The sequence below is a fragment of the Atractosteus spatula genome, chromosome 25, assembly GCF_055471065.1.
Source record: "Atractosteus spatula isolate fAtrSpa1 chromosome 25, fAtrSpa1.hap1, whole genome shotgun sequence".
Lineage (NCBI taxonomy): Eukaryota > Metazoa > Chordata > Actinopteri > Semionotiformes > Lepisosteidae > Atractosteus > Atractosteus spatula.
Window position 1 is genome coordinate 1,930,427 of NC_142730.1, and position 26,566 is coordinate 1,956,992.

Here is a 26,566-nt window from a genome sequence, read left to right on the forward strand (position 1 = left end):
TTATCAGGGGCAGGGACACACCGGGGCAGGGACATAGGGACACACCGGGGCAGGGACACAGGGATACTGGGGCAGGGACATAGGGACACACCAGAGCAGGGACATAGGGACAGACTGGGGCAGGGACACAGGGACACAGGTGCAGGGGAGCTTGCTGGGATAGTACCTGTCTGCCCCTCCATCCACACATCTGTCTGTCCATTATAAGAAAGCCACTTATTCCAGCAAGGGCTGCGGAACATGGGAACGATTCTCAGGAACACAGGGCGCGAGGCAGGATACGGATGTAGATCTGGGACAGAGCAGGGCCAGCTGGTCCCTGGACCTCTGTCCTGTCAGACTCGGGACAGACTCGGGACGGGGCAGGGCCAGCTGGAGTGTTGTCTCTCACACCGTCGGTCACAAAGGGCCAGTTCTTGAGACATTCCTGTAAATCTCCTCCATCGCCGAGCCAGTGACAAAGTCTGTCCAACAGACTCTTGGAACCTGCTGGACATTTTGGAATCAGATCCGGTTGTCAGACTGTTTCTAGCAGTTTTGCAGTCTGTGTTGGTTTAGGTCATCGGCCTATAAATCGAACTCTTCCCTGTGGATCCGGAGGTGTGTTCCAGCAACGGAATTACTATTTACTTTTCCTAAAAAGAGCTCCGTGATGGCGTTAGTCTAGAAGCCTGTGGTCAGGGCAGTTCTGCTTTGTAACCGAGTCTTTGTTAGACTGCGCTGTTCCTGAATTTGGCTTTCAGTTCCTCTGAGGCCAGGCTGACTCGTGATAGAGTGAGGTTCCAGCGCTGCTGCAGGGGCCGATAAGCCCCAGAAACAGCAGCGTTACTGGAAATCTTTATCGCCTCCGGCCCAGACTGACAACTTTGGCTTTAACCCCCTCTCTCTTCTCTCTGCTGCTGCACGCGGGCGGTTTAGAAACTGGACTCTCTCTGTGCACCTCAGAGAATCAGGAGGTTTGCCCCCCCTATAGAAAGCGCAGCTGCCCCCTGGGAGAGGCAGGGGTCTCGTTTCTGTGCACGAGCTGTCTCCCCATCTATGACCTCCTCCACCAGCGGCAGGGCCGAGCAGTGCAGCCCTCTGCCCAGCAGGGGCGCCCCTGTTACCCCCAGCCAGTGCTCTAGCAGAGGGTAGTGGTGTCTCCCCAGGCAGGAGCGAGTCTAGACAAAGATCGAGTTTCTATGTGACCTGAAGCACTCCCTCTTCTCGGTCGTTGCCTTGTGAAACATTAATGGGGCGTCAGACACAGGAGCCCCATTCACCGAAACCGCAGTAAAATGGCTCTTTAATGCCCTTTTTACGATGTGTGGGCGCAGGGAGTTCCCAGCTCTCCGGCAGTGTTGAACAGGGCTCGGTGACATCTCCTGAGCCGAGCCCCAGCCACGCCCCCTGTTCTTACAGCCGGAAGAGATCTGTTTTCCCTGGGGTCATTAGCACCAGCCTCCTGCCTCCTCTGGACACCTGGCGCGTGCGGGTGGGGTTGTCTCCAGTGGGGTCAGCAGTCCCACAGCACTGAAACAATTTTTCCTAAACTGTTGAAGAAACATCAGCCTCATTCCTGCTGCAGCCTGGTTTGAACCTGTGGCTGCTGCTTCCTCTTTCCACTGATGTAGAGATGGGGGGGGGTTGGTGTAAGGTTCAGTCTAACAGGTCTAACAGGACTGTGTGTGATCGCAGTCTGAACACCTGTCCCTCTCTCTCAGGTGAAACTGTCTGATCGCAGTCTGTACACCTGTCTCTCTCTCTCTTGGCCAGCAGGCGACACTTTCTGATCACAGTCTATACACCTGTCCCTCTCTCTTAGGTGACACTATCTGATTGCAGTCTGTACACCTGTCTTCTCTCTCTTGGCCAGCAGGTGGCACTGTCTGATCACAGTCTATACACCTGTCCCTCTCTCTTAGGTGAAACTGTCTGATCGCAGTCTGTACACCTGTCTCTCTCTCTCTCAGGTGAAACTGTCTGATCGCAGTCTGTACACCTGTCTCTCTCTCTCTCTTGGCCAGCAGGCGACACTTTCTGATCACAGTCTATACACCTGTCCCTCTCTCTTAGGTGACACTATCTGATTGCAGTCTGTACACCTGTCTTCTCTCTCTTGGCCAGCAGGTGGCACTGTCTGATCACAGTCTATACACCTGTCCCTCTCTCTTAGGTGAAACTGTCTGATCGCAGTCTGTACACCTGTCTCTCTCTCTCTCAGGTGAAACTGTCTGATCCCAGTCTGTACACCTGTCTCTCTCTCTCTCTTGGCCAGCAGGTGGCACTGTCTGATCACAGTCTATACACCTGTCCCTCTCTCTTAGGTGACACTGTCTGATTGCAGTCTGTACACCTGTCTTCTCTCTCTTGGCCAGAAGGTGGCACTGTCTGATTATAGCCTGTCACTGTCAGCCCGCCCTTTCCAGGAACTAGTACTAATGTTATTGCTGCCATCACCACTGCTGTTACTGCTGCTGTTACTAAAGCTCTTATTTAACCAATGGCACGGGTGTCCTGGTGCTGGATCAGTCTGCTGTGCACCAGGAGTCACACTGACAGCAGTGTAAAACCTGGAGTGGATGAGATGTTTGTACACTGGGAATCTGGTGACAAGCCCTGAGCTGTGAGTTGTATCTTACTGCTGCAACTGCAGGCCCAGCAGTTCACACTGCTGTTAAAATAGAGAAGCAGAATAGTGACCAGTAAAATACTGTCAACAACTCAAACTTAACCAAACCGCTGATACAAGACCAAAGGATACAAGACTCGAGTCATGTTTATTTTTAACGGAGGCCTGATCTGCTGCCTGCCTGCCCAGTATCTAAAGCAAACTGGCAGTGACTGGTGGAGCTCAGGAGCCCCCTGGGCAGCAGCCAGAGCAGCGAGGCGCTGGAGGGCGACTGAAGGGCGCAAAACAGACATATGAAGTGTGTGACTCCTGGCCTTGAAGCTGTGAACAGCTCAGTGGTCAGGGAGCTCCGAGCACTGAGCTGTGGAGCCCAGAGTGGCCAGGGAGCTCTGTGGAGCCCAGAGTGGTCAGGGAGCTCCGAGCACCGAGCTGTGGAGCCCAGAGTGGCCAGGGAGCTCTGTGGAGCCCAGAGTGGTTAGGGAGCTCTGAGCACCGAGCTGTGGAGCTCAGAGTGGTAAAGGAGCTTAAATAATAATGTAAAATAATACTCAGATATCTTTGCAGGGCTTGAGAATAACACTGCTGCTGGTTGTAAACTGATATGTGAGCACCAATAGCTCAAGGTCTCTGAAACTTCCCCTGTTTTTGTGCTCATACTTCCTTATGATTCCAGGAACAATAACCTTCATGTCCCAGGGGAAAGTCCACCATTCATCCTGCTGATATGCATTTCTGAGCATATCACTGGACATTGACCACGTGTGTCTGTGATAGCTCAGTCTACCAGATCAAAGTTTAATTACAGGCACAGTGTCAACAGAGCGCAGCTCTAGACTGAAAGAAATGTCCCTGTAACCTCAATCACCTTTAGATCATTGTTCTCTTTCTCACCTTGTGTCTGCCACTCCCTCTCTCCACTCAGCTAGTACACTTCCTCTTTCCCTGGCCCTGTCACTGTCTCTCCACCCTGTGTCTCTGTCTGCATTCTCTCTCACCTGTCTCTCTCTCCCTGTCTGCCTTCTCTCTCACCTGTCTCTCTCTCCCCTGTTTGCCATCTCTCTCACCTGTCTCTCTCTCCCTGTCTGCTTTCTCTCTCACCTGTCTCTCTCTCTCTCTACCTTGTCTCACCTGTCTCTCTGTCTGACTGCCTTGTCTCTCACCTGTCTCTCTCTGTCAGTTCAGTTCAAGGTGCTTTATTAGCATGACCGATGGGTACAATCAGTGTTGCCAAAGCAAATAAAAATAATGAAATTCACATGAAACAAAACAAAAAATAAAAGAAAATAAAATCTACAGACATTTACAACAAAGACATATCATAAAATATTTACATATACTGTAAATATTACATATACTGGAGATATTTACATATACTTTCTATCTCTCTGCCTTGTCCCATCTGTCTCTCTTAATCTCACTTCTCTCTCTCTGTAAGCCCTGTTGCTTTATCTGTGTACCCTTCCCCCCCTCTCTGCATCTCCACTGTCCAGCTCAGCTCAGTCTTCGCCTGTTATCAGACTGGACCAGCTCACATGGGGTAGAGGGCTCCCACACTGCTCTCTGCTCTCTCCTGCCCTCTGTGGGTCTCTCCACTCCCACCTCTCCCACTTCTGTCTCCACGGTAACAGTCAGCATTGCTCACACTTACACAAGGGCTCTGTTATTCAGGCCTTTCTCAGGAAATTGAGAGAGGTGTAGAAATACCAACCTTCCTGTAAGACAAACAGACAAACGGTCCCTGTGAGAGATACTGTACAGACACACACACACATCGGTCTCTGTGAGAGATACAGACACACACACACATCGGTCCCTGTGAGAGATACTGTACAGACACACACATCGGTCCCTGTGAGAGCTACAGACACACACACATCTGTCCCTGTGAGAGATACAGACACACACACATCGGTCCCTGTGAGAGATACTGTACAGACACACACATCGGTCCCCGTGAGAGCTACAGACACACACACATCTGTCCCTGTGAGAGATACAGACACACACACATCAGTCCCCGTGAGAGATACAGACACACACACATCGGTCCCCGTGAGAGATACAGACACACACACATTGGTCCCCGTGAGAGATACTGTACAGACACACACATCGGTCCCCGTGAGAGCTACAGACACACACATCGGTCTCTGTGAGAGAGACAGGCAGTGACACCAAGTCAACTGGAACACACTGACACTGGTTATCAAGTCAACTGGAACACACTGACACTGTGGCCATCAAGTCAACTGGAACACTGATACTGGTTATCAAGTCAACTGGAACACAGACACTGTGGCCATCAAGTCAACTGGAACACACTGACACTGGTTATCAAGTCAACTGGAACACATTGACACTGGTTATCAAGTCAACTGGAACACACTGAGACTGGTTATCAAGTCAACTGGAACACAGACACTGTGGCCATCAAGTCAACTGGAACACACTGACACTGGTTATCAAGTCAACTGGAACACATTGACACTGGTTATCAAGTCAACTGGAACACACTGAGACTGGTTATCAAGTCAACTGGAACACAGACACTGTGGCCATCAAGTCAACTGGAACACAGACACTGTGGCCATCAAGTCAACTGGAACACACTGAGACTGGTTATCAAGTCAACTGGAACACAGACACTGTGGCCATCAAGTCAACTGGAACACACTGAGACTGGTTATCAAGTCAACTGGAACACACTGACACTGTGGCCATCAAGTCAACTGCAATACTCGGACGCTGACACTGTGGTCCCCCAGTCACAGAGCAGCCACTGTGCGCAGGTTTTGCCTAGCGCAGCAGGACTTTGCATCGCACTGCAGCTCTGGTTTCTGTGTCATTAGATACCGGCTCACCTTGCACGGAGCTGGCGGCGCTCCAGACAGATCCAGGAATGGGCGGTGACTGGAGGTGGAACGCTCACGGGCATGTGGCAGCAGGCCCCTGGCGTGGCTGAGAGGCTGATTGTCATTTCACAGACAGTTTCCTGCTCTGGGTTCCTCCTTGTCCTTGAAGACCTGCTTGTCATCGCTGGAGCGTGTGCTAGCTGTGAGGCTTCAGGGTAACATTCATGTAACACCTTTCCCTCTGAAGGACCCCAGCTCTCTTCACACACAGGGGGGGACCCCCTCACCCACAGATAGGTCACCAGCAGCCCCCCCTCTGACCACAGCTCTCTGTCCCCAGTCCTGAACGGTCTAGAGCTCTCTGTCTCCAGTCCTGACCTGTCCAGAGCTCTCTGTCCCCAGTCCTGACCTGTCCACAGCTCTCTGTCTCCAGTCCTGACCGGTCCATAGCTCTCTGTCCCCAGTCCTGAACGGTCTAGAGCTCTCTGTCCACAGTACTGACCGGTCCACAGCTCTCTGTCTCCAGTCCTGACCGGTCCAGAGCTCTGTCCCCAGTCCTGACCAGTCCACAGCTCTCTGTCCCCAGTCCTGACCGGTCCAGAGCTCCGTCCCCAGTCCTGACCAGTCCACAGCTCTCTGTCCCCAGTCCTGACCGGTCCAGAGCTCTGTCCCCAGTCCTGACCGGTCCAGAGCTCTGTCCCCAGTCCTGACCGGTCCACAGCTCTCTGTCCCCAGTCCTGACCGGTCCAGGGCTCTCTGTCCTGGTCAGGACCAGCTGGTTCTTCTCAGAGTTATTATTTAATGAGAGACGAAACCTGTTTTCTTTTCTTCCTTATGATTTTATTTATCTCAAGTCTATAAAAATAAAGCAGGTACAACACACAGTGACACGGATCTGCGGTATCAGGACCTGGGAGCCTGCTGACGTGACCCTGCTCTTCCTGAACCAGGCTCTTCCGGCAGATTCCCGGACTACGCTCCTCATGGATTCATGAGTGATCTGCAGGTATAGCTCTGTCCATCTATAGCTCTGTATCCCCCTTCTGCAGTATATCTCTACACACTCTGTATCTCAGTAGACTAGCCTGTATCTACCTCTCTGGGTGTAGCCTGTATCTGTGTCTCTGTCTACAGCTCCACTGGCACAAGCCACAGATGTCAGAATCCAGAGTTGTCTGTTGGAGCTGGTCAGTGAGGCTGAGAAGTGTCCAAAGAGCCTGGCACAGGGGCTGAGCATCCTGTCCAGAGCTTGAGGTACAGTCCCACTCAGAGACAGCACCCCAAAACTGAGAGAAGTGGCTGCTCTGCAGGTCTTTATCCCAGTCCTGCTCCTAGGGAGCCCCTGTCCAGCAGGTGTCAAAGGTCACCATTCAATCTCCAAACAGCTGGAAGAGCTGGACTGGGACCAGCCGAACGGGAGATTTCCCTCATCTTTAGGATACCAATGACACTTACTGGACTGGGACACCCAGACGCATCTCAGCAACACCCCCACCCCGCGTCTCTCCTAGGGATCTGGGATCAGGGATCTCTGCTTTCGTGAAAGGCGCTCACTTCAGGCAGTGAAACACTGACGAGTGTAGCATCCTCAGCTTTGAAACCCTCTAGAGAGAGTACTCTCCACACACCTCCTCCCTCTGTCATTAGGATCGAGCTGAGCTGCAGCCACTGGTGTTGTTAAATTCTCTGAGAGTCACACACCTCGCCACTCGGTCAGTCATTAGGCTCTGGCTGCACTGCGGACAGCTCAGTGAGGAAAGCAGAAGCACCAGGAGTGATGAAGCATGTGGTTCTGCTGAGATGCTATTTCATAACACAGCCACTTCCCTCTCCGGACAGAAAACAGCTGTTCCCTCTCTGTACTGTACTGATATTACTACAGTTCCCTCTCTGTGTGGAGCTGCAGAGTTTCTTCACGGGGGTCCGGGGGCAATCGCCAGCCCCCCGGACCCCCGAGAGGCTCCTGCTGGGTGGGCTGGGAAATGTTAAAGCTTTTTTTTTTCCTCCCTGAGAACCCAGCCCCTCCAAAAGCCTCAGTGCGTTCTGGTTACATGACACATAAGAAAATAAATAGAGCAGTCAGCCTCGGGCTTTTTTAAAAAGATTAGTTTAGTCTCTACCGAGAGGAAACTGTGGCATCAACAGCTTGAAGAATTTTAGAATTTTTTTCCACTTCTACACTTCTACAAAAAAATGTCACTTTTAAAATGAAAAGGTTTCACCAGAGTCTGCAGGCCATCGCCAATCCCAAGACCTCAGGGGGGCTGAAAATCAATTTCAGTCAAGCGCTGAAGCGCGATTCAAGCTCTGGCAACGCGGTTGAGTGGGACCTGCCAGACTCCTGCTGCACAGCGGTCTGATCCACTTCGGGTTTAACGGCCGCAGGGCCACTGAACAGGAGCAACAGCAGGTGGTAGGAAATTCGAGACTCAGGCTGGTCACCTCAAATAGACGGGTGGTTAGAATAAACGCTGATTTGCTTTTCGCCTTCATCAGTAAAGGTTAACACTGCAGCCATCAGGTGGACCAGACTGCTGGACCCTAGAAGTCTGACTGACAGCACTGTAACACCTGGAACGGATCAGACTGCACTGGGAGTCTGACTGACAGCCCTGTCACACCTGGAGCGGATCAGACTGCTGTGCACTGGGAGTCTGACTGACAGCCCTGTAACACCTGGAGAGGATCAGACTGCTGTCACTGGGAGTCTGACTGACAGCCCTGTCACACCTGGAGCAGATCAGACTGCTGTGCACTGGGAGTCTGACTGACAGCCCTGTAACACCTGGAGCGGATCAGACTGCTGTGCACTGGGAGTCTGACTGACAGCCCTGTCACACCTGGAGCGGATCAGACTGCTGTGCACTGGGAGTCTGACTGACAGCCCTGTCACACCTGGAGCGGATCAGACTGCTGTGCACTGGGAGTCTGACTGACAGCACTGTAACACCTGGAGCGGATCAGACTGCTGTGCACTGGGAGTCTGACTGACAGCTCTGTCACACCTGGAGCGGATCAGACTGCTGTGCACTGGGAGTCTGACTGACAGCACTGTAACACCTGGAGCGGATCAGACTGCTGTGCACTGGGAGTCTGACTGACAGCACTGTAACACCTGGAGCGGATCAGAACATTATAAACTGGGACTCTGACTGGCAACACTGTAAACCTGGAGTGGATCAGGCTGTTGTGCACTGGGAGTCCGACTGACAGTTCTGTGAAACCTGGAGTGTTTACAGAGGGAGGGCCTGACAGTGCTGTGTCTCGACTTCTTCCACACCTGCGCTGTTGCCAGCAGTGACTGTGCAGAGGAGCAGGCTGAAACGAAACCCAGCCAAGCGGAGCTCCACGCCTCACTGGTCACACTGCACGCACGGAGACAGTGTCTTCCACTTGATTGCATAACTGAAGGGGCCAACAGGAAGATCAAACTGTCAAACCCCCAGAGGATCACGCCACGTCTCCCCTGCACAAACACTGCGTCTCCCCTGCGCCTGCCCCGCCCTCTTCTGAGAGCAAGCCTGCGCGTCTCTGTCCTGCCTGTCTGTCTGTGCAGGGTCTCAGGGTCTGTGCCCAGGGTCACAGGGTCTGTGTGTGCAGGGTCTCAGGGTCTGTGTGCAGGGTCTCAGGGTCTGTGTGCAGGGTCACAGGGTCTCAGGGTTTGTCTGCACAGGTTCATGGGGTCATGGGATCACGGGGTCACAGGATCACAGCCAGAGATTTACAGAACTGGCAGCGAGTGGGTGGTCAGTCCTCCTGCCCTGCCTGGCACGGGGCGCTGACACACCCACCCCAGTCCCCACAGCCGACATGGAGATCCTGCGCACCACCCAGTGGGGGCGGATTTGCAGTTGCAAGTATGGAAAACACAGAGTCTCCCCCCCCCGCCGGCTCCAGAACCGAGGGCATGGCGAGGGCGGGATCCCCCCGGATCACTGATCTTCCTGCTGGTAAAACGGGCTCCAGCCACCGTCCCGCCCCTGCGGTGGGAGGTCTTGGCTCCGAGACCGGGACGAACCCCGGAAGAGCCTGGTGTGGGGGGAGCAGTCGGGAGCCGGGCCTGTGTGGGTCAGAACCCTGGACTGGGCAGGAGGGGGGCCGGGGGGCACTGCAGTACAGGGAGCTGGGGGTCCTTGCATTAGTTCTGTTTGGCCTGGGAGTACAAGGGCGTGGAGTTGGCGTTGGCGTTGGCGTTGGCGTTGGCCTGGACAGCCACCTGGGAGTACAGGGTGGGCTCCTGTTTGGGGGGCGGGTGGGTGGTGTAGTTCATTCCGATCTGGGCGTACTCGGAGTGGTCCTGCCCTGACCGGGCCGCGCCGCCCCATCCAGCGTCCTTAACGAACTGCGGATCGGCGTAGTGCAGGCCGCCATCCTGGACAGGGAGACAAGACAGCCTTGTGGCAGCGGTTCAGACTGCAGCCCCCCTCCAGTACTACACCCCTGCTGGCCGAGTGACACACAGCTACAGAGCCAGTCTCCAGGTCACACTGAGGCGACCCCGGGGGACCCCCACTCGGCTAACTCTGGGGTGTCACAGCTATGACCTCATTTCCCGGGGACAGGCCACACACTTCCGGGTTCGACTCAGTGGGTCCCCTGAACCCTGCTCCCCCTGTTCACCACCCCCCTCTCTCCTCCTTCGAACCCTGAGCTCTGCCTCACCTGTCCACCCCCCTGTAGCGCGCACTGCGCCTCTCGCGCTGGTGCTGACAGACGTGCTCTAACAGGGCAGCTCACCGCTCTGTTTCCTGCACTATTAACTCCTGTCTGTGCGACTCCCCCCCAGCACCTGGACAAGGACGGAGGGCGTCAGAGACCCGACAGGGACAGAGGCTCACCTGGTTATCTGTGACAGGAGGGTCCCCTGGAAGACAGAAACAGAAAGAGGGCGTATGTCAGCGCGGCCGGCGGTATTCTTCACAGCGGCGCAGACAGCAGTGCTGGCGCGTCAGAAAGCGTGCAGCACGGGCAGATTATCTGTGTGCGATTGGCACGGCAGTGATCGGGGCGTGGCAGGCTGTGATCCGAGCCCCTCTCAGACCGCAACGAGAGCATGCAGGGGCCAGACAGCGATCGGACACCGAGAGCAGCAGAGCGTGGCAGACAGGCAGCGAGTGTGCCGTGAGCTGACACAGGAGAATTACCTTGGATCACACTGCAGGGCAGAGCAGCTGACACACACACACAGACACGTCACACACGCACAAACACACAGCGACACGTCTCTCGCTCAGAGAGACACTCCAGGCTGTGACATTGCTGTACTTACCTCCACTGCGGCCTGGGGAGTTACTGGTCGCCCTGGGTAAATGTTACAGGGCAGTGAGTCTCAATCTCAAACACATCATCCCACTTTACTGCACACTACTGAGACGACTGTAAAACTATTACTGCACACAGACTACTGTACTGATATTACTACTATTACTACACACACAGAGTACTGTACTATTATTACTACACACACACACTACTGTTCTGATATTACTACTATTACTGCACACAGAGTACTGTACTATTATTACTACACACACACTACTGTTCTGATATTACTACTATTACAGCACACACAGAGTACTGTACTGATATTACTACACACACACTAATGTGCTGATATTACTACTACTACTGCACACACAGAGTACTGTACTATTATTACTACACACACTACTGTTCTGATATTACTACTATTACTGCACACACAGAGTACTGTACTATTATTACTACACACACTACTGTTCTGATATTACTACTATTACTGCACACACAGACTACTGTACTGATATTACTACACACAGAGACTACTGTACTTGTTTCACTACACACAGAGACTATTGGGAAACGATTGCTGCACACAGAGACTACTGTACTCATGTAAATACACACACACTACTGTACTGATATTACTGCACACACACACTACTGTACTGATATCACATAAAAACCGTGTTTAACACAGGGAACCATACACACACAGACACAAAAAGGCACGGACAAACACGCACGCATACACATGCGCACACGGCCACACACGACCACATGCATGCTCACACACACATGCATGCATGCACACAAACGCACGCCTGCAGACACACGCACACACCTGTGGCACAGTGTCTGGAGAAAAAGAGGCCGATCTCTCGGCTCGGGACGAGAGGAATCAGGGCAGAAGGGCAACCAGTGAAGAGGAACCCTCCCCCAGCCACCTGCGCACAGCGCCTGAGAACTTCGTGCTGCACGCTCGGAGTGAGATCACATGATCTGCTGCACTGACCTGCGATCTGTCACAGACACAGCTCTGCTGTAACCTGCACTCCCAGTACAGTCACTCACAGACACAGCTCTGCTGTAACCTGTACTCCCAGTACAGTCACTCACAGACACAGCTCTGCTGTAACCTGCCCTCCCCAGTACAGTCACTCACAGACACAGCTCTGCTGTAACCTGCCCCCCCAGTACAGTCACTCACAGACACAGCTCTCCTGTAACCTGTACTCCCAGTACAGTCACTCACAGACACAGCTCTCCTGTAACCTGCCCTCCCCAGTACAGTCACTCACAGACACAGCTCTCCTGTAACCTGTACTCCCCAGTACAGTTACTCACAGACACAGCTCTGCTGTAACCTGCACTCCCAGTACAGTCACTCACAGACTCAGCTCTGCTGTAACCTGCCCTCCCCAGTACAGTCACTCACAGACACAGCTCTGCTGTAACCTGTACTCCCAGTACAGTCACTCATAGACACAGCTCTCCTGTAACCTGCCCTCCCCAGTACAGTCACTCACAGACACAGCTCTCCTGTAACCTGTACTCCCCAGTACAGTTACTCACAGACACAGCTCTGCTGTAACCTGCACTCCCAGTACAGTCACTCACAGACTCAGCTCTGCTGTAACCTGCCCTCCCCAGTACAGTCACTCACAGACACAGCTCTGCTGTAACCTGTACTCCCAGTACAGTCACTCATAGACACAGCTCTCCTGTAACCTGCCCTCCCCAGTACAGTCACTCACAGACACAGCTCTCCTGTAACCTGTACTCCCAGTACAGTCACTCACAGACACAGCTCTCCTGTAACCTGTACTCCCAGTACAGTCACTCACAGACACAGCTCTCCTGTAACCTGCCCTCCCCAGTACAGTCACTCACAGACACAGCTCTCCTGTAACCTGCCCTCCCCAGTACAGTCACTCACAGACACAGCTCTCCTGTAACCTGTACTCCCCAGTACAGTCACTCACAGACACAGCTCTGCTGTAACCTGTACTCCCAGTACAGTCACTCACAGACACAGCTCTCCTGTAACCTGTACTCCCAGTACAGTCACTCACAGACACAGCTCTGCTGTAACCTGTACTCTCCAGTACAGTCACTCACAGACACAGCTCTCCTGTAACCTGTACTCCCAGTACAGTCACTCACAGACACAGCTCTGCTGTAACCTGCACTCCCAGTACAGTCACTCACAGACACAGCTCTGCTGTAACCTGCCCTCCCCAGTACAGTCACTCACAGACTCAGCTCTCCTGTAACCTGTACTCCCAGTACAGTCACTCACAGACACAGCTCTGCTGTAACCTGTACTCCCCAGTACAGTCACTCACAGACTCAGCTCTGCTGTAACCTGCCCTCCCCAGTACAGTCACTCACAGACACAGCTCTCCTGTAACCTGCCCTCCCAGTACAGTCACTCACAGACACAGCTCTGCTGTAACCTGTACTCCCAGTACAGTCACTCTCATACTGACAGCCTGAGACGGTGGAGACACACTGACTGACAGCCTGAGACGGTGGAGACACACTGACTGACAGCCTGAGACGGTGGAGACACATTGACTGACAGCCTGAGACGGTGGAGACACATTGACTGACAGCCTGAGACGGTGGAGACACAGACGCAGAGTGCTGTAAGAGCACTGTGAGCTCTCCGGTGTGGACAGGACTGAGAGCAGGGATCAGTCAGGAAGAGTGAAGGACAGCAGGAGGCAGAGACAGGCAGCGGTGTCTCTCCCTGCCCTGGACAGCAGCAGGGCCGGGTGTCCAGCAGTGTCTGCAGCTGGGGTCCGGACAGGGGTCTCCACAGAAGATACACACCCTCAGAGGGGAGGTTAGAGGTTCCACAGAAAAAAAAGTCAGCGTTTCAAATGACAGCCAGCCAGGAGAGAGAGAGACTCCCAGAATGTCAGGACACAGGTACCAGGAAGAGACACTCAAGAGGAGCAGAGAGGAGAGGAGAGGGCTGAGATACAGGGAGATCGTTAACGCGGGTCACTATCACCATCACCATCAGCATCACCTGCAGCTGCAGTGCAACTCTCAAACCCCTTCACAAGATTACAATCAGAAATATCAACACACTGAACACTCACCCCTGTCTCGTCATCAGGAAGTAGACGAGTCCGGCCATGAGCCCCAGAGCCACCAGCACCGCGATCACAATCCCAGCGATGGCTCCTCCACTCAGAGAGCCTCCTCCTCCTCCTCCTCCTCCTGGCGGAGCTGCAGAGAGAGGGAGAGACAGAGGGACACAGACTCAGCACACAGACACACACTGCAACAGGGGAGGTCACAGGTCACCAGCCCACCCCTACACCCTCCTGTCAGGAGTCTGCTTCTGACACAGCGGGCAACTCCCACCACTGCTCTGTGCAGTTCCCTTCTCCTCCAGAGGGGGCGCTCTCAGTAGTGTAGCAGTGGGAACAGGAGGCACGTCTTTACACAGAGAGTAGTGGTGGTGTGTGTGTGGATCGTACTGCCCAGCTGAGCCCTGCAGGTTCTGGATGGGTCCAGTGAGAGTGCGGGCCGGGCTGCAGTGGAGGGGCTCCTCTCCACTGGACTCCAGCAGAGACCAGGCCCCTCTGTGTGTGGTCAGTGATGTCAGTGTGTGGTCAGTCAGGTAGTCACTTAGTGTCTGGTCAGTCAGGTGCTCACTCAGTGTCTTTGTGTGGTCAGTCAGGTAGTCACTCAGTGTGTGGTCAGTCTCACTCAGTGTGTGGTCAGTGAGGTCAGTGTGTGGTCAGTCAGGTAGTCACTCAGTGTGTGGTCAGTCTCACTCAGTGTGAGGTCAGTGTGTGGTCAGTCAGGTAGTCACTCAGTGTGTGGTCAGTGAGGTCAGTGTGTAGTTAGTCAGGTAGTCACTCAGTGTGTGGTCAGTCTCACTCAGTGTGTGGTCAGTGAGTTCAGTGTGTTGCCAGTCAAGTAGTCACTCAGTGTCTGGTCAGTCTCACTCTGTGTGTGGTCACTCTGGTCAGTGTCTGGTCAGCCAGGGAGTCACTCTGTGTTCAGTCAGGTGCTCACGCAGTGTCTTTGTGTGGTCAGTCAGGTAGTCACTCAGTGTGTGGTCAGTCTCACCCAGTGTGTGGTCAGTCTCACCCAGTGTGTGGTCAGTCAGGTCAGTGTCTGGTCATCAGGCACTCACTCGGTGTCTGAAGCTCCAGTCTGTACTCTCCAGTCCCTGAGCTCACAGGGTTGGTCGCTGTGCACTGATAGGTTCCTGCATCAGATTGCTGCAGGAGGTGAAAGGTCACTGTGCTGTTGTCACTAGAGAAGCTGATGCTGGGGCTCGGGGTCAGAGTCTGGCTGTCTTTCCTCCACTGTCTGGAGCTCACAGTGCCAGAGCCAAGAACCTCACAGAACAGAGTCAGAGTCTTATTCAGCTCTGGTATCTGGCCATCCTTCGGACCCACACGGACAGAAGATATCGGCTCTGAGGGCAGAACAGGAGAGTTAGAGAGGGGTCTGGCAGGACTCGGGTGTCACTCCTGGCCATGACTAAGGTCTCGGTGCTCTGGAGGTGAGTACGAGGCCTCACTGTGTTCTGACTGAGTTCTAGACCACTGAGGGCCTGGTCACCTGCTGGTGCCCCACACTCCTTGTGTACTGGCCTGGAGTACAGCCACAGTGCAGACTGTCCAGCTGTGTCCAGCTGTGTCCAGCTGCTGTGTGCAGCCGCCCGCAGGGTCACACCACCAGGCCTGTCCAGACCACTCTGATCTGTGACCAGTGAGTGACCAGTGACACTGTGCTCAGGCTGGGACAGGCCCAGTGCTGGAAGGGACAGTAGGGCAGCACTGGCAGGACAGGAAATGGAGTTGGGGAGCAGGAAGTGGCTCTTTCAGCTCCTGTGCTTTTACCATGATTTTATTGTGCTTTTACCATGATCACACTGGACTTCACTGCACTGCACTGCAATTTTACCCTGATCTTACCATGATTTACTGCACTGTGATTTTAACCTAGTTTCACTGTACTTACTGTGAATTTACTTTGATCTTACACACACACTTGCTTGTGTCACAGACTACAGGAAACTCTGATCAGGATGTCACAGACATTTACCAAAAATGTTCCAGCTGGTCCCCAGATGTTTGATGTTTCTAAGTGGGAGAAACAGAAATGAACACAGAGCTGTTCCTATTGCTCTGAGCTCAGTCTGGACTCCTGCTTCAGAGCTGAGAGGAAAAACAGGCTGATCTGCTGTGAGAGTCGTCTCTCACTGACCCTCTACTGCTGCCCTGGAGTGACCTGTCCCTCTGGTCACTCTGTGGTCATTCTGGTCCCCTGTTGCCCCTGTGGTCACTCTGGGTCCTGCAGGCCCTGTTGCCCCTGTGGTCACTCTGGGGCCCTGTTTCCCCTGTGGTCACTCTGGGGCCCTGTTGCCCCTGTGGTCACTCTGGGTCCTGCAGGCCCTGTTGCCCCTGTGGTCACTCTGGGGCCCTGTTGCCCCTGTGGTCACTCTGGGGCCCTGTTGCCCCTGTTGCCCCTGTGATCACTCTGGTGCAGCTGCAGGCCCTGTTGCCCCTGTTGCCCCAGCCCGTGGGGAGGTGGGGACTTACCCAGCACAGTTATCTCCCTCCCTACAGCCTCGTATCTCAGGGTTCGATTGTTGTGGCTCCAGCAGGTGTAGTTCCCACTGTCTCTCTCCTGCAGGCTGACAAAGCGCAGCTCCTGACTGGTGTCGCTAGTCAGCGATCCGTTACAGCTCCAGCGATACTGCGCTGGGGGGCTGGACCGGGCCCGGCAGGACAGAGTGAGCCCTGAGCCTGCGGGGAACACGTGTCCAGGGGGCGTCAGGCTGGTGTCCTCAGGCCCATCTAGAACACACAGCAGTGTCAGAGCAGCACAGCTGGGACTCAGTGTGGACAGCAGCACAGCTGGGTCACAGCACACAGACACAGAGAGCCCAGCTGGGACTCAGTGTGGACACTGCAGCTGCAGAAGCAGGCAGGAGCATCACAGGTCTCCCAGGCAGGATCAGGGAAAGACTCACACAGGACGTTGAGATAGACGGGCTGGCTGGTGGCGTTGCTGAATGAGTTGGACACAAAGCAGTACAGGGGCCCCCGATCGGACCTCAGCACGCTGGATATGGTCAGGGTGCGATTGCCCTCACTCAGCTGGAAGCGCTGGCCAGCTGTGACCTCAGAGGAGCCACTGAGCCATCGGTACGAGGGGGCCGAACCCAGGGCACTGCAGCTCAGCCTCACAGTGTCATTGAACTCCACTGGGTCAGTGATGTTGGCCTGGACAGTCACGTTGGACACTGGCGCTGCAGTCAGAGAGAGAGACAGGGGGACAGTGTGAGGGATCTACAGTGAATGCAGTAGTGTGGCCAGTGGACACATTGAGCCTGTCCTGCACTGTGTAGAGACTGTGTCCAGCTCTGTGTGGAGACTGTGTCCTGTGCAGAGACTGCTCAAGCGCGTCTCCAGCGTGATTTTCCTCTAACTGGAGTTCTGTGTGCCTCTCCAGGCTGCTGTACATCCCAGTGACACTAAGCTCTCACAACTCAAGCCAGTTATGGTCTGTGACTGATGCCCAGGAGGCTCAGATCTCTCGATCCCATGTCTGGCACACATCAGAGCTGTGTATGAGTATGGCCTGTGTGCCTCCTTCTAAGCTGAGATCTGTCCCGTTATCAAGCACAGGGTTCAAAGCCAACAGTGTGACACTCGGGCTGGGAGTCTTGTCCTGACGTTGCCCTGGGCAACCCAAACAGTCGGACAGGCTCTCACCCTCCTCTAAACCCTGGAGAACACGGCCGGGACGCAATTCTCAAAGACCCCCTGTCTTTCAGTCAGGCGGTCAATCCCAACATCGATCCGGCAATTAAGCTGGCATTCAGGGCATTTTTCCCACTGATTCAGTGCTCTGACATTGAGCTCGAGCTTGCAGTCGTAGCTCTGGCCTTACACTCGCCCTCTCAGACGCCTTCTTCCTAAATCTCCGAGCTCCGATTCAGCAGGGACGCGCTGTCCTAGCTGGATTCCCAGCTGGATCGATTTTTTCTCCCTTTTTCCAGCTCGCTCTCACCTCCGAGACCCCCAGCCCTCTCCAGTGCCGCTGTCCGACAGTCTTTCTCGCTGGGAGCCCCTGCCTCTTACCCCAGCTCTCGTCATCCCTGCCAAGGTGCTGCTCTCCAGCCTTGCCTCTGCAGGTCACAGGCAGCTTTGTCCTGCTGGTGCCGAATCCATCGTCCACTCAACTCCTCCCGCCTCTCCCCTCGGCCTGCAGCACCTTCTCCAGCACTGCTCCTCCAAGCCTCGGACCCGCCAAGCCCTTCCGAAGACTCCCGAGGTTCTCTCTGAAATCCTGTGCTTGGGGCTCAGTTTGTCATCCGGATCGGCCCTGGCCCCACCACCAGGTCCGGCACATAACAGAATGAAGGAGCTCCAGCGGATCTGGGAGACACGGCTGGAAGGTCTGACTCCCTAGGAAGAATCCCGCTCGCAGCGGAGTGAGGGAGCCACGGCCGTGAGGGATCTGCTGCAGGAAGCGAGACACCAGGCGAGGGAATTATCACTGGGGCCGTCAGGCCCTGGCAGCTCCCCCTCCTCTGCAGTCCTCCTCCAGTCTCCTCCAGAATCCACCACCCCTGCCTCTGCAACACGGACCGGTCACGCAGAACCACGGAGCCGAGCCCTGCCTCCTTACGCCGGTGATCCGGACCGGCTGCTACGGCTTCCTGACTCAATGCTCCACAGTACTGGCGATGTACTCTTCCTCGTTTCCCAACGAAGACTCCTGTGTAGCATAAGTGTATTTCACATCTCTTCTCCCTAGCAAAGCACCGGCCTGGGAGGCAAGAGGACCCCCTCTGCCCTGACAGCACCCAGACAGCTCTTCAGCCTGGAAGCGCTGAATCACATGTTTGTGTAACGGACCGGTGAAGCGTAGCTCAGAGCCCTGTGCAGACGGTATAATCCGGAAGTAAGTGGAGAAGGACACAGGGATGAGACGTAGAGGATCATGGACGGGTTGACAGACAGGGGGGCGTGGCAAAAGCAAACTGATCCAGACAGTCCAAGGGAGAAATCTGGGGCGCAGTCCAAAGTCCAGGAACCGGGGGATCCATCCAAGATGAGACAAACAAGGTTAAAATCCAGAACGGGATCCAGAAAAGGGACAGGGAATAAAACCAGGATGACGAGGCCAGGCGCTCCGATTCGTCCGGATGCCCGTCTGCGAGACAGCGCCGCGAGGAAAGATGTCTCACTTCATCGTGCGCCCCTCCCGATCGCTCGACCGATCGAGTCAGGGACCATGAGCCTCTGGCAGGTAAACTGGCCCTTGAGGAATGGAGGCATCTTTTGGAGAGAGCTCAACATCCTTTTGCGGTTTTCACAGACCACAAAAACCTTGAATATCTGTGGACAGCCAAACGATTCAATCTCTGGCTGTCTTGCTGATCCCTCTTCTTATCCTGTTTCAATTTAACCATCACGCATCGACAGGGACCCAGACACCATCAGGCTGATGCCCTCTCCAGAATGCATTGGTCAGGTCACTCAGCCCTCCTCCCATCACTCCTCCTGCACAGAATACAGATGAGCTCCATCCTGAAGGCGTTCTGGATTCTCGCAGGGTCCGATCCGGTGTGAGGGGACCAGAACAACGGACCTGGATCCCAGCCCAGCAACTCGAGTGCCCGCGTTTCCTCCTGACCTTTCATGCTCGCTACCCATCTCGGCTTCGAAAGCTGCCCGGAGACCGGCCGTTAAGCTGGGGGGGGGGGGCACAGTTACACTCGGGCTGGGAGCAGCTCGTGTCCTGACGTTGCTTGAGCAACCTTAACATTGGCATGGGCTTGCAGCCTCCCCCAGATCCGGCAATAAGAAATCCTGAGTTCCCTGGTCAAAACCCACTCACACTCAGACCCAGGACACTACCCTTGAACAGAGAGGACTACCAGGGGACCTGATGCAAGTATTCAGACACTGACAAAGGCAACGCAACAGATCTGTTCAGAATCAACAGCGAAACACGAACCACAGGACACAAGTGCAAACTACAGGGAAGTATTTTTAAAACAGACAGGGGACTCTTCTTTACTCAAAGGGTAGTGGGAGTGTGGAACAAACTGCCCAGCCATGCTGTTGAAGCCGACACCCTGGATTCTTCGAAGGAACAGCTGGATGAGATCACTGAACGTCAGTTGGCTACAAGCTTCCAAACAGGCTGGACTGTCTGACAGCTCTTATGGCCTCGTGCCCCAGGAGCTGGGGAACAGCAGAGCTGCCACAGTATTACAACAGCAGCAACACCCTGCTCTTCCACAGGAGCCCTGCTGTGTCTCTGTCTCTGGGGACTCAGTGCTACAGCCTGCTGATGAGTCACACGTCACCACTCTGCTGAAGAGGAACCTGCCTGCAAGCAGTTCATGATCACTGAGACCTGGGCACTGAGCACTGAACACCGAGACCTGCCCACTGCCCACTGAGACCTGACTACTATGTACTGACCACTGATAACTGAACATTGACCACCGACCACTGGGCACTGAGCATTGAGCACCAGGCACTGAGACCTGACCACTGAGCCCTAAGTACTGAACACCAAGACCTGACCACTAAGTACTGAGTCTTGTGCACTGGCCTCTGAGCACTAACCACTGTTTATTGGTGCCCAGGGCAGTATGGGCAGTGGGGGCTCTAGAGTGCTGCTCAGTGGGGGTACAGGGGTACCCCAGAACCTCAGGGTGTGCATTCATTCCCTATCTCATCCCAAGTCCAAACCTCTGGAACTAAAAGGTCTGAGCCTCCCTGACTGCCGGTAGCAGCAGCTTGCAGACTTCCCTGAGCCCTGTATCTCTGTATCTCTGCAACTGTCCCAGCCATCGTGTAGAAATGGGCAGGGACAGCAGGAGAGAGGGGCACAGTCCAAGTCACTGCGTATGTATTTCTTAAAGCACTCCTAGTGAATCATTGTAAGATTCAAGGACTAATTCTGTGAGCTTCCTCTGGCTCTGATGACCTCCAGGAGGCATTGCCTGTAGCCTTTAAGAAGGTTTTTGATTGTGTGCAAGATCATGTTTTAACTATTGTAAATTGCTCTCTGTCAACTGGAGTTTTCCCAGAAGACTGTCTTGGAGAAGCCTTTACTAAAAAGACTAATATGGATCCTGCTGTTGTTAGAAATTTTAGACCTATTTCAAATATTCCTTTTTTAAGTTAAATATTAGAGAAAGTTGTTTTTATTCAATTAAATTAACATCTGGTCTCTAACAACTTTTTCCAGGTTTTTGTACTAACCATAGTACAGAGATGGCATGGTCCATGTTGTGAATGACCTGAGACTGAGTGCCAATAAACATAATAAACATAATCCTGTGCGAATTACAGGGGAGCCAGGGGAGCTTAGCACCTCGGAATAAGACACGAGCTCCCCTGAAGAAACCATTTGCAAACTTTTGGGGGGTCTCTCAAATATGGAAACTGTCAATTTATAAAATTTCCTATTCATATGCGTCACTTTTTTGCAATATAGAATACATTTATGTTTCTGTTTTTAGCATGTTGTTGCCATAGAAATAGCTAAGCAACTCAATACTATTACTGATCAAGGCCATGGTGGTGCTGTTACAAAAGTAGGCAACGTTTCTTCTTTTGATTTTCACCTGACAAGCAGACAAGCTAACAAGTCACTCTTGGTTACGTTTTCTCACAAAAAGGCATGCAGTGAATTTGCAGAGAATTTCCAGTCTCAGTCAGTTTTCTATATATGTTACTGAAAAGCGACGATAGTGCCCAAGAGAAACCAGGGAACTTGACTTGCTGATTTTGGGTTCACAAAACAACCAAACCTGGGTGATCTGACTGTTGCTGCTAGGAGTTGCTCGTCAGACAACTTCATGGGCAACAGGATGGACACCAAAGACAGCTGAGCCCAGACCTCTGTGGTCACTCCTTACTCAAGGTCAGAGTAACTCCTGTTAAATTATAACTATATACACAGTAATAGTATGCTCACTTTGTATGTGCTAGTTGACTGGCCCCTCATGTGTCATGTGTCCCCCTCGCCTCCAGGGGTGAGCTCCCCTGATGCCAAGACATACTGTAATTCGCACCCTGCCTGACTCCCTTGTGTTCTACTCAGCGCAACACCTGGACTGTTTCCTTGGATCTCACTTTTGGTTTTCATCAGAAGCCCACTCTGCAGCGAGAATGGGCAGGACAATTTCCTTTTTGTCTTTCCATGGAGGTCCATCACTGACCCCAGAACCAGGAGGTCAGCAGACAACAGTTAAAACAATTCTACATACCGTATCCCAGATTCAGGGCATCAGCAGAGCTCAAGCTCAGGAAGTCAACAGACAACGGATTCAGGTGGTCAACAGGCTTGTCTGCTATTTCTTTATAGTCATCAGTTAGAGGCTGATAATCCTTCATCTCAGATCTCTCTCTGACTCACCATGATTACATGACTGAGTACTACACTTCACACCAGCCTCCTTCAATGCCCAGAGTGTTTAATACGGCAGAAGACTCTAAACTCTGAGGCTTTGTGAAACTACAGACATCATAGAAATTAGATTTATGGAGTTAATGACAAATATTCCGAAAAGATAGCAGCAGCCAAGTTCAACTGTACTCAGCTGTCCTAAACCATAATAATTCCCTCCATCCATCCATCTGCTTTCTAACAGCTTCATCCAATTCAGGATCCTGGGGGAGCAAGCCACTGGCACAAGGCAGGGTACACCCTGGATGGGATGCCAGTCCACTGCAGAGCAGACACAAACAGACACACACACACTCACTCCTCGAATTAAAATAAGACAAAAAATATTATGGCCAAAATAATCCTAATAATCCCCATCTCTGAACTGGCTCCATCACTCTGCTCTCCTCCCCACTGAGAGCTGGTGTGTGGGGAGTGGACTGGAGCATCATCCAGGTGGGGGTACACACTGGTGGTGGTGGAGGGGATCCCCATGACCTGTAAAGCGCTTTGAGTGGAGTGTCCAGAAAAGCGCTATATAAGTGTAGAGAGTTATTATTATTATTATTATTATTATTATATGTAAACCCATTTCTCCTTCATGTTCTTCTTTCTCGACCCCCCACCGTGCATCTACCCCAGGGGTCATTCCTGTTCCTACAGGGGTCAGGAGTTCCCCATCCCACCGCCAAGGAACTGGACCGCATCTTCCTGTGACTGCACAATCCATAAACACGTTTCAATACACCTCTGGGGTACTGATGCTCCTAGTGAGACAGCACTTATTACCAGGGTGTGAGAACCCTTTAAATTCTTCATGCTCTTCACACATATTCATTTGTCATTGTCACTGCTAATACAGCATTTACTTACAGTTCATTATAAGCGCAAATACGCTTCTAATATTAAATGTCATTTTTCTTAAACAGTACTTAAGATCTAACACTCCACTCAAACATTTTTAACAATGCCCAGGGCTGTGAGGTCAGATTTACTCACCGAACACGTTCAGTGTCACCTGTCCAGTCAGTGTTGCCGGTGGATTAGTTTTGACAATGCTGACAGAATAGGTCCCGTTGTCTGTAGCCGTCAGTCCTCTGAGCTGCAGAGCTCCAGTGGACCCGTTCACACTGACTCTCCCTGCGTACCCCTGTCCTGGACTTTCAGAACCAGAGACCCAGGAGACCACAGTGGGGGATGTGGAACTGGTGCCAAAGCTCCAGGTTACTGCCACTATCTGTGTTGTAGAAGGATTGATGGTTGTGTGGAACCAGACACTGCCTCCCACAACTCCAACCACAGGGCCTGGAGGGAATATATTCTGGGCACAGCAACCTGTCAATAACAGAACTGGAGTTACTGACAGTACAACACACTCCTGTCACACAACACACCTCACAGCACCCTGTCAATCACAGAGCTGGAGTTACTGACAGTATAACACACTCCTGTCACACAACACACCTCACAGCACCCTGTCAATAACAGAGCTGGAGTTACTGACAGTATAACACACTCCTGTCACACAACACACCTCACAGCACCCTGTCAATCACAGAGCTGGAGTTACTGACAGAATAACACACTCCTGTCACACAACACACCTCACAGCACCCTGTCAATCACAGAGCTGGAGTCACTGACAGTATAACACACTCCTGTCACACAACACACACCACAGCACCCTGTCAATAACAGAGCTGGAGTTACTGACAGAATAACACACTCCTGTCACACAACACACCTCACAGCAACCTGTCAATCACAGAGCTGGAGTCACTGACAGCATAACACACTCCTGTCACACAACACACCTCACAGCAACCTGTCAATCACAGAGCTGGAGTCACTGACAGTATAACACACTCCTGTCACACAACACACCTCACAGCACCCTGTCAATCACAGAGCTGGAGTTACTGACAGTATAACACACTCCTGTCACACAACACACCTCACAGCACCCTGTCAATAACAGAGCTGGAGTCACTGACAGTATAACACACTCCTGTCACACAACACACACCACAGCAACCTGTCAATCACAGAGCTGGAGTCACTGACAGTATAACACACTCCTGTCACACAACACACACCACAGCAACCTGTCAATAACAGAGCTGGAGTTACTGACAGTATAACACACTCCTGTCACACAACACACCTCACAGCACCCTGTCAATCACAGAGCTGGAGTTACTGACAGTATAACACACCCCTGTCACACAACACACACCACAGCAACCTGTCAATCACAGAGCTGGAGTCACTGACAGTATAACACACTCCTGTCACACAACACACCTCACAGCACCCTGTCAATCACAGAGCTGGAGTCACTGACAGTATAGCACACTCCTGTCACACAACACACCTCACAGCACCCTGTCAATAACAGAGCTGGTTACTGACAGTATAACACACTCCTGTCACACAACACACCTCACAGCACCCTGTCAATCACAGAGCTGGAGTTACTGACAGTATAACACACTCCTGTCACACAACACACCTCACAGCACCCTGTCAATCACAGAGCTGGAGTCACTGACAGTGTAACACACTCCTGTCACACAACACACCTCACAGCACCCTGTCAATAACAGAGCTGGAGTTACTGACAGTATAACACACTCCTGTCACACAACACACACCACAGGAACGTGTCAATCACAGAGCTGGAGTTACTGACAGTATAACACACTCCTGTCACACAACACACACCACAGCAACCTGTCAATAACAGAGCTGGAGTCACTGACAGTATAACACACTCCTGTCACACAACACACCTCACAGCACCCTGTCAATCACAGAGCTGGAGTTACTGACAGTATAACACACTCCTGTCACACAACACACACCACAGCACCCTGTCAATAACAGAGCTGGAGTCACTGACAGTATAACACACTCCTGTCACACAACACACATCACAGCACCCTGTCAATAACAGAGCTGGAGTTACTGACAGTATAACACACTCCTGTCACACAACACACCTCACAGCACCCTGTCAATAACAGAGCTGGAGTTACTGACAGTATAACACACTCCTGTCAAACAACACACCTCACAGCACCCTGTCAATACCAGAGCTGGAGTTACTGACAGTATAACACACTCCTCTCACACAACACACCTCACAGCACCCTGTCAATAACAGAGCTGGAGTCACTGACAGTATAACACACTCCTGTCACACAACACACCTCACAGCACCCTGTCAATAACAGAGCTGGAGTTACTGACAGTATAACACACTGCTGTCACACAACACACCACAGCAACGTGTCAATCACAGAGCTGGAGTTACTGACAGTATAACACACTCCTGTCACACAACACACCTCACAGCACCCTGTCAATCACAGAGCTGGAGTTACTGACAGTATAACACACTGCTGTCACACAACACACCACAGCAACGTGTCAATCACAGAGCTGGAGTTACTGACAGTATAACACACTCCTGTCACACAACACACACCACAGCACCCTGTCAATAACAGAGCTGGAGTTACTGACAGTATAACACACTCCTGTCACACAACACACCTCACAGCACCCTGTCAATCACAGAGCTGGAGTCACTGACAGTGTAACACACCCCCGTCACACAACACAGATCTGATGGAGAAAGGAGACTTGCAAAGACACACTAGTGGAAACTCTCATTCCCAGTCTGTTCTGGAGTCTTTCAGAAACCAGACTGATTCTGGAAACACTTTCGTGTAAGTTTGAAGTATAACACAGTTGCGAGCCGGTCTTATTCGTGTCAGAAACACGCAGAGAAAGAAACATGAGCTTTCAAAAAAACCTCAGAGCGCTTCAGCGTGTTAGACAGCGGGTGGGGAAACAGTCACACAACACACATTACAGCGATTAACCGGAACCCGGAGTCCAGGAGTCCAGTCAGTGATCGGGTCACCTCGCACCGACCCCCGGCGCTCAGGTCAGAAGAATGTGGTGTATTTGTTCTAATGGGGTAGTTTCCACTCACCGGTGTCTAAAAACGCTGAAGCGCTCTGAGATTTTTTTAAAAGCTTGAGTTTCTATCTCCGCGTGTTTTTAACACGGACAAGGTAACACTTTCAGAACCGGGTCACGACTCGCTCCGTGAAGCTCCGGTTCCGGTCGCTGGGTTCCTGAAGCTTTCAGCCAGAGACAGACCTTGTTAATTATTCTCACGGAACAAACTCGCGGGGTGATTCTCCACGGTACTTCTCTAACACCAGTGACCCGTGTCTGGGCTCGGTTCTGTTTGTCCGGTTCCCTTACCTGCCGCCCACAGCAGGACCAGGAGCAGGGAGCCGAACCGCTGCGAGTCCATCGTGTCCGCAGAGAGGCACTAGAGCTGAGTCACCGCTGAGCAGCTCCC

The 26,566-nt window shown here is 52.7% G+C and overlaps 1 protein-coding gene across 3 annotated transcripts; it reads right to left on the reverse strand.

Moving 5' to 3' along the window:
• Positions 1-6,281: 6,281 nt before the first annotated feature.
• LOC148815016 (cell adhesion molecule CEACAM1-like) lies at positions 6,282-26,552 on the reverse strand. Of its 3 annotated transcripts, none has more exons than XM_088905745.1 (9): positions 26,467-26,552; positions 23,185-23,520; positions 16,736-17,014; positions 16,302-16,508; positions 14,885-15,172; positions 13,836-13,965; positions 10,733-10,764; positions 10,302-10,327; positions 6,282-9,835 (listed from the first exon to the last, which is right to left on the reverse strand). In XM_088905745.1, exons 1-9 carry the CDS (start codon positions 26,516-26,518, stop codon positions 9,602-9,604), a joined length of 1,584 nt encoding a protein of 527 aa, XP_088761871.1. In that variant the 5' UTR covers positions 26,519-26,552; the 3' UTR covers positions 6,282-9,601. The 3 variants fall into 3 exon arrangements, with proteins under 3 accessions (XP_088761871.1, XP_088761870.1, XP_088761872.1); XM_088905744.1 differs by having other exon boundaries at positions 16,302-16,559; XM_088905746.1 differs by lacking the exon at positions 10,733-10,764 and having other exon boundaries at positions 16,302-16,559.
• Positions 26,553-26,566: the final 14 nt, after the last annotated feature.

Coding starts and splice junctions, on each gene's coding strand:
- LOC148815016 (XM_088905744.1), bottom strand. CDS start 26,518: ATGGACTCGCAGCGGTTCGGCTCCCTGCTCCTGGTCCTGCTGTGGGCG. Junction 23,521..26,466: donor GGTCCTGCTGTGGGCGGCAG/GTAAGGGAACCG, acceptor TGTTATTGACAG/GTTGCTGTGCCCAGAATATA. Junction 10,328..10,732: donor CTCCCCAGGCCGCAGTGGAG/GTAAGTACAGCA, acceptor TCTGTCTTCCAG/GGGACCCTCCTGTCACAGAT.